The sequence below is a fragment of the Nanorana parkeri genome, unplaced genomic scaffold, assembly GCF_000935625.1.
Source record: "Nanorana parkeri isolate BGI_ZX_2015 unplaced genomic scaffold, ASM93562v1 scaffold1038, whole genome shotgun sequence".
Lineage (NCBI taxonomy): Eukaryota > Metazoa > Chordata > Amphibia > Anura > Dicroglossidae > Nanorana > Nanorana parkeri.
Window position 1 is genome coordinate 454,580 of NW_017307306.1, and position 8,775 is coordinate 463,354.

Sequence of the window (8,775 nt, forward strand, 5' to 3'; positions counted from 1 at the left end):
GGAGGGTAGGGCAGTGTTTGTCGCCCCGGCACACCCAGAGCTCAGATGAGGCAGGTACACCGAGGTGACGAGCAAGTGTCAGGAACGATGAGGGCAATAAGATATACATCAACATCTGAGAGCACACCGTGAAATGGATACCGGGAGAGGGGGCAGAATGATACAAGAGAGGCACTGCCAAAGCATAGGTTCCCGGGATCCATTACACAGGTATGGACGCAATAAGCCTGGAGCAAACCTGCAAATAAATACTCAACACAATAGATACAAATAAGGAACTCAACAGTGTTATAAAGGTAGACCATACCGACCAGGTCTAGGAGTATGGTAGGTCATTGCACGTCACTCCAACATATCCGGGGTCCAGGTACACCAGAGGTCCAGAAGTGACTAACAATAACAAGGAACAGTCAGGGCAAGAACATTCATGTCCATATTAGGGAGCAAACGGAGGGATGGATGCCGGGGGGAGGTAATGGAGAACAAGATGGAGAATGCCTAAAGTGGGCTCCCGGGATCCATCACACATGTATAAACACAAAAAGTCCTAAAAATCCGTATGAGAACCTGAAAATAAAGAACCCATCGGTTAGGCACAAATAACGATTCCAGCAGTAATGCCGGGTAAACCATACCAACCCGGTCTAGGCATGGCACAGTGTGCAGTCTGTCGAGACAAAGTCTCTTTGGAGTGACAGGGGGCAGGAGAGAGCAAGTCAACCATCTCCCTCTGGTTGGAGAGCATCGGCTTCCTCACTTATCTTATCTGGGACAGCACATGCGAGGCACCTCCTCCCACCAGAATAGGAAACACATGACCAAACTTTAAAATGAAATCCTTCTGCCAAACTGGTCAGTATTTATTTCCTCTTGTGGACTAAAAGGTTCTGCTGGGTGGGAGAGGCAGGCCATCCTTTCAGAAGAAAAATGTTGTTAAGTTAAAAAAAATGGATTTCTGACCCATGTACCTAGTTGTGGTTACAATTTGCTCATTCGATTCTATGTTTAATGAAATAATAACTATTATTAAACATGATAAATAATTCTGAAATAGAGTCCTCACTAATCCTCTCATGCACTGTCCTGGAAAAGATGACTGTGGAAAATCATTTAGACTTTCCAGGACAGCACGATTCCTGCCCCTGGGACAGTGAAGAAGTTTACATAGACACCCTGGAACACTTGTGCCTCTGGAATGGGAACTACGATCCCCTGAGAAAGAAGCTGGCCTTAAGCAGCAGAGAGAGCCTCTCTTCTTTGATGAGATCACAGCAGGATGTATTGCAGGAAATGAGGAGGAGGCAGAAGCGAAAATCCAGTTTGTAGCCTTCAGTAATGACACTCTGAAACCAGGCATCGGAAATGTTCCTCACTTAGCAGGGGCGGACTGACAACACATGGGGCCCCCGGCCAATATGAGATTTTCGGAGTCCCCTTGTGCAGAGCTCAGTTGTAATGCAGAGTGCGGAAGTCAGCCGCGTGACGCAGAGGTCAGCAGCATGACGCAGAGTGCAGAGGCCAGCGGTGTGACGCAGAAGTCAGCGATGTGACGCAGCATGCAGAGATCAGCAGTGTGACACAGAGTGCAGCGGTGTGATGCAGAGTGCAGAGGTCAGTGGTGTGATGCAGAAGTCAGTGGTGTGACACAGAGTGCACCAGGGCTGCGTTCGGGTCTCACCAGGGCTGCATTGCTTGTCTCACCAGGACTGCGTGAGGGTCTCATCACGGATGTGCGAGTGGGTGCGGGTCCCTCTAGTGCTGTGATGGCTGTGCGGAGGGTGCAGGCAGCTGGGTCTGACCATGGTTGTGCGGGCGGTGGGAAGGAGGAGCTGTGTGGGCGGTGGGAAGGAGGAGGAGCTGTGCGGTATAGGTGCTTCCCTATTTACAGCAATGCAGGATGTCAGAGGTATAGAGTATAGAGGGGTATACATCCCAGCAATACGTTAAACAGCAATAGCATTGCTGTATAAAAGTACTGCTGGTACTTGTAGTCCTCTACAGAGGGTGCCATTCTGCACTGCAGAATAATACCATCAGTTATATAGGACTATAAATAATGACATTTTACAACATAGTGAATGTAATCACCTCTTCTGACTGTCCTTCTGGCTGGTCTGCTTCAAGTAGTTTCTGTGAAAGTTCAGCCCGTGGGCTCTTTAATCAGGCGGCTGCTTGGCGAGTTCTCACAGCTGCAGTGTTTTTGATCCTCCAGCTCCATCCTCTGTATCCGGCAGCGGGCCCCCATCTCTGCGCCGGGAGTAGCCAGTGGTATGTGTGTGGGATACTGGGCCCCCCTCCTTCCCCTGACCTCTCCGCACCTTCCTCACCTCCAACAATGTACTCCTCTAACAGCCCCAGTGTCCCGCCTTCATAGCCTGCCCAAAAGAATATGGACACTGGCACTCCAATAGCAGGTACAATACGTCTATTTATTGACTTACATGCAAAAAGGTAGCATAGCACACTTAGTGCGACGTTTCGGGGTCACACAGGATCCCCTTCATCAGGCAGAACAAGTGAGAATGCAAGTGAAGAAACAACACACATTTATACACACCAAATACTGTGAACAAACCTATCACAGATCAAAGAAATAGGAGGGTTGGCTAAACCCGCCCTAAACCTGCTATAAAGGGCTTTTGATTCCACTGTTAATATAGTCGGTTTCTTTACTGCAATTCCGTTTTATTCGTAGGAATTGTCCCGTCGGGATTCCTTGTTTTAGGGGTGGAGGATGATGACTTTCCGCATGTAGCAAGGTGTTGGCTGCAGTTTCTTTGCGGAACTTTTTAGTCATAATCCTGTTGTTATTTTCCACCCTTAGTAGGAGGTCCAAGAAAGAGAGTTCGGTATGGCTGAAAGTATATGTTAATTTTAAATTTCTGTCATTTTAGTTTATTTCTGCCACGAAGGTCTTTAGGAGGTCTTCACCACCACTCCACACTACCAAAATGTCATCAATGTACCTGAACCATGTTTTAGCATGGCTCAGGTACAAGGTTTTACAGTAGACCTCTTGCAGTTCCCAGAAGCCTAAGTGGAGGCATGCATATGATGGGGCCCATGGGGCTCCCATTGAAGTGCCTCTAACCTGTTTGTAGAAGGCTCCTGAGAACTGAAAGCAATTATTATTTAGAGCAAATTCAAGTAGCTCTATCAAAAACTAATTTTGCGCCCCCATTTCTGGGTAGTGGGCATTGAGGAAGTAGTCCACTGCTTTTATACCCCAACTATGGGGGATTGAGGTATAGAGCGATTCTACATCTAGCCCAACAAGGATCGAGTACTGATGTACCTCTAAGTTGTCTATTTTTCTCAGGACATCTCCAGTGTCCTGGATGTAGGAGGGCATTCGTTGGCCCATATCTTTCAGAAGTGAGTCAAGGTATTTCCCAAGCCTTATAAGGGGCCCTCCTACTGCCGAGACAATGGGTCTTCCTGGGGGGTTACTGCTGTTTTTGTGTACCTTGGGGATAATATAGAAAGTAGGGAGATTACATTCTTCTATCTTGAGAAAATGTGACTCTTTCTGAGATACCAGTGCTACTTCTAGTGCCATGTCAATCTTGAAATTAAAATCTATAGTTAATTGTCTAAAGGGGCACTCCTCCAATTCTTTTCAATTTTTCAACTAGTTTTGATCCAATACAATCGATTCAGGCTTCATCATTGCTGCATTATACCCATAATATCTGAGTTTAGTTCAGTATATTTTTCATGGTGCGGATACACTGAGTCCTATTGTGTCTTTGCATATGAATTATGATTGATTTCATGTGAATCATCCATTGCTACCACTTTTATGTTTGTCCTTAAAGTCTGCAGATGATATGTGTATTTTAAACCTCACTGGTGATAGACAGTGATTTCTTTGTAAAATGCTTTGTAGAACTTATATTTTTGTACAATAAATATTTTGATATTAACCTTGGCCTGTCCCATTCCGTAGAGTGACCTCTTGGTCTGGCTAACCTTTTTAGCCAACCCTCCCAGTTCTTTGATATGCAGTACGGGTCACGGACACGGTAGACAGGCCTATTATATCTCCACAGGAGTGGTGTGCTTTATAGTTCGGATCCCCAGGAGAGAACCCCCTTTTGCAAAACCTATCACAGTGTGCAGTGACCCTGTGACGTCATCATGATGTCACACTCCCGCCACAATATAAACCAAAACAAATGCTAGCAAGGCTGCTGGAAGACAAAATGCATGATACATAATACATAGAGGAAAACCATGGTAAACATAAACGTGTAATGACACTGGAAAAGAGACGAAGGTAACGGCTGTGGAGAGAACAGCCGTCTGTCCATGGGTATCGGTCACCCAGATTGGGGGAGTGGTCTGCCACTATCAGGCTCCCAGATGCTGCCACTTGTAACACAGTAGTGCTCATATCAATGGACGGGGGAGGCTGCACACATCACTCTGACGTGGACTCAGCCACACCCCCAGCCCGAGATAGCAGTGGGGAGGAACAGCCACTGATCGGCCACACACATAACAGAGGGCATGGACTCGGCCGTGTCACTGGTTGCTATAGTTGCAGTGGGACGCTACTGACAGAGCCTGCAATGTATCTCCTAAGACAGGGCTCAAAATTTCCACTCGCGCGCTCGCATTTGGCGAGTGGAAATGAAGAGAGGGCGAGTGGAAATTCAGTCAGGCACGCGGTCATGGATCGCGTACCGGACTATGATAGCAGCCGCTCCTTGCTGTCCTGTCCTGGCTCCGTTACTTTCGATCGATCACCGGAGCTAGACATAATGCCAGCCATACATGCCCCGATCGTTATCGGCCCAAACGATGCACAGGCCGTTTTGTATCGCGTTCGGACGGGCGGAAATACGGCAAGGTGTGAACCAGACCCATTGAATACAATGGGATTTAGATGTTTGAGCGTTTTGTAGAGCTTTCGTCGAGCGTTGAACGCGCTACAAAACGTTCAGGTGTGAACCAGGCCTTAGGCAAGCCTATTCTGGCAGTATAGGTATGTACAATGTATACTGTTATGCACACCTGTACCTGCGTTGTGCATGCGTACATGTATGTGCATCATGTATGTAGCCCGAACGGCCCCAACAAAAGGGTGTGTCCCGCAGGCTCAGGGCAACGCTTGTTGCAAATATACACATAAAGGAGCCAAAAGGTTAAGGTAGCCATAGCCATATAGTGGAGGAGTAAAGCAGGGTCAGTATGCAGGATTTTGTGAAAGGAACCAATGTAACCTAAGTGATAATGGTAAAATGTATATTAAAATGTTTTTATTAAAAAGAAAGAAAGAAAGGTAACTTAGCTGTGGAAAAAGATTCTAAATAATCATATGAGAACAAATAAATGGCCCCCGGAGGAGGTCACATCAACGATCAAGCAAAAAACATGTCAGCGAGAGGTTTGTATTGAGGCCCCTGGGTATGATAGTGTCTAATGTGTAAATCCAAAGGGCCTCACGTTGGAGGGACCTATCATGGTTCCCACCCCTACGGGCTGCAGCTTTAAGTTGTGCACTGCATGAATCCTGGTCAGAGCAAATGCGTAAAAACGCGCATAAATTGAGAGATTGGTAAATTGTCTAATAGATGTCTGGGATGTGAAATACAGCAGTGCAAAATCGTATTGCGATCCGTTGGTTTACTAAACAGAGACATGTGTAGCTGACCATCAGTGATATTAACCAATACATCAAGAAAGGTGATGAGAGTGTGTGAGAGCAATAATTCTAGGGCCATTAATCACTGATAACACTAAACTGATGAGCGGTTAAAGCTTTTAAAGTGTCGCCTTTGGTCAATGTTGGGTATGGTAGTTTTTTGCAATTTTGCAGGTGCGTGCAATTTTAAAGCTTGACATGTTTGGTGCCTATTTACCCGATGTGCCCCCTTTTATATTTTACCAAAAATTGGGTCATAATAATTGTTTCCTAACATAATAACTTTTTTATTCCCCAAAATTTTCACTAATTTTTCCTGAATATAGTAAAAAATAAAAGCCGCAGTGGTAATTGAATACCACCAAAAGAAAGCTCTATCTGTCCCCAAAAAATTGTATAAAATGTATTTCAGCACAGCATGGCGGAATAATTGTCAAAGTACTGCAGCGCTAAATACTAAAAAATAGCCTGGCCAGGAAGGGGGTGTAAATGCCTGGTCAGCAAGTGGTTAATGCCAATGGAGACAAGTGCCTAAACCTTTCTGACGGCTCTGTAAGTCATATTAAAAAGTTGCCATTTTCTAAGACAGGAATTTTATTTCTTTACTAACACAGTATGTAATCTTTTGATGCTGTGGGTCCAAATCTTCTTTACCCTCGGTACATTTATACAAGCTCCATGATTATTCAATTTGAGACGTGCATAAAAGAATTATTAGAATTGATAGAATAGAATTAATAGAATGTATTCTAGTAAACAAAGAGCATGTTGTGTTGCTTACTCTAACACTTGTAGCCCAGGAAGCTTTGGAAGAATGTCAACAAGTTTCAGAAACCCATCTTGTCCATGATTCTTTCCCAGTCTAAAACATATAAAATACACACAATCATAATAGTGCAAATGTTATTCTGTCTTCTAACAACATATTTAAAATATAACTTGTTGAACAAGAGTGGCAAATTCAGGTTATCCATATTGATGGATACTATTTCCATCAAATTTTCCGTATAAACAGTAGAAGAAAAATAAAAGGGATGCACACACTATTTAAATTTAAAGTTTACATTTAAAAAATAATATATACAAGTACACTGCCTGGTCAAAGAAAAAGTCACACACTCTAATATTTAGTTAGACCACCTTTAGGGCCTGTTCACACGACGTCCGTTTTGTGTGCTGACCGGCTCCGTACGCTGCTGCACTCAAAATGCATCCCAATGTATCCCTATGTGTTTTATGGGCTACAGTTCTCACGTGCGCAGTCCGTTCGGCTTACGACATAAAAAATACTGCATGTCACATTTTGTCCGGGACGGAAACGCACGAACGCGCATGAAACGCAACGAAAACGGAACGGAAACGCAATGCAGCCAAGGGGGAAAAAAAAGTATTCTTGCTCCACGTATTATGATGTCATCAACGTTGACAAAAAATTAACTGTCCGCATCCGGACCGAAAACGCATCAAAAACGCATCAAAAACGCACTGCATCAGCAGCTCCACGTCTGCTGATCAGCACCTGATCAGGACATGATCAGGACCTGATCTCATGTGAACAGGCCCTTAGCTTTGATTACGGCATGCATTCACTGTGGCATCGTTTTGATAAGCTTATGCAATGTCACAAACCATTTTTTTCTGCCCAGAGTTGCATTAATTTTTCACCAAAATCTTGTAGTGTTGATTATTCAATGGAAGGCGTTACCTATATGCTTAACTGAATCCAGGTTGGTGACTTTATTTTGGCCAGGCAGTGTATATTCAAACAGCCATCTGAATGTTTGTTTTTAACCATCAAACAAAGTATATGTAAATCCAAACTTCTTTTTAGTTTTTAATAAAATATGGAAGGGTTAGAACCTCTATCATGTTTTTACTGCTGGCTGGGACCCCACTGGGGAGATTCACTCTATAAAATTACATACATATACAATTCACACGCTCTTCTTTACTCTCTGCTAATGCACCAACAAGAATTTGCCCACTCTCTGCCCCTGCACTTCCTCACTTGCTGCCCCTGCACTGACATGCCTTTGCTCACTTGATCCACTGCACTTGAGGACAGAGATACTACAAGCAATATTATTACAACAAACATCTGAGTTTTAAACATGGCATAACAATGTTCAAAGAAATCTGGAACTATATTTGTACAGACAGAGGAATTTATTAATTTAAAGTATTAATCAAAATATTTGGTTGTCTACCCAAAACATATTTTAAAGGCGAAGGATAATAATCTCTTTTATTACTATCCAGTGCTCTAAGATTTCCTCTTACTTAATGTCTGTCAGGGTAACAATATTTTTACCAAACACGAAGTGAGGGAAAATCTGCTACAGGGACACAGAAAGCAATAAAAAGCTGACAGGGATTTTGTCCTTTCCCTACCAAATAAAAAAAAGCATTTTATTTTCTGTCTGTGTTGTTGTTAAAGATTTACCCTCACTTTCTGTTTACTGTAACCAATGTCCCCATCCCTGTCACCCACTGTAACATGATCAGTAAACACCAGCTCTAGTAGGGGATATTTTCACATTGCTTACACAGCACAGAGACCTACAGGTGAAACTCGAATAATTAGAATATCGTGCAAAAGTTCATTTATTTCACTAATGCAACTTAAAAGGTGAAACTAATATATGAGATAGACTCATTACATGCAAAGCAAGATAGTTCAAGCCGTGATTTGTCATAATTGTGATGATTATGGCTTACAGCTCATGAAAACCCCAAATCCACAATCTCAGAAAATTAGAATATAGAGGAATCAGAGTGCACGGAGTAGCACTGTATACGTGATAATTTTTCATACTGTTTAATTTCTATTATTTAAATGTTCGTACTATATTTAAAATTCGTCACGATTTAGAGATTGGGATTTTAGAATTTGTTTTTGTCTTATACACGACCAATCTGTGACACCGAGTCATTTATATTTTGATTGATGTCTTTGAATAGATTGTCACATCATTAAGAGGTTTGTTTGGATAAACCATGTACACTTAGTACACAGAAACACCTAATCAATACACCGGCTGGTGATTGAAAACCCTTTTCCCACACCTGATTGTTGTATTGCACAATTATTACCGAGGTAGTGACTATCGAGATTTATAATTTTT

General features: G+C 43.1%; 1 protein-coding gene across 1 annotated transcript in view; it reads right to left on the reverse strand.

Moving 5' to 3' along the window:
* Window positions 1-8,775, reverse strand: part of CIITA (class II major histocompatibility complex transactivator) — a 70,574-nt gene that overhangs the window by 30,746 nt on the left and 31,053 nt on the right. The window contains exon 3 of the mRNA XM_018567376.1: window positions 6,432-6,512. Coding sequence (XP_018422878.1) covers window positions 6,432-6,512 — 81 coding nt within the window. The remainder of the gene's footprint in view (window positions 1-6,431; window positions 6,513-8,775) is intronic.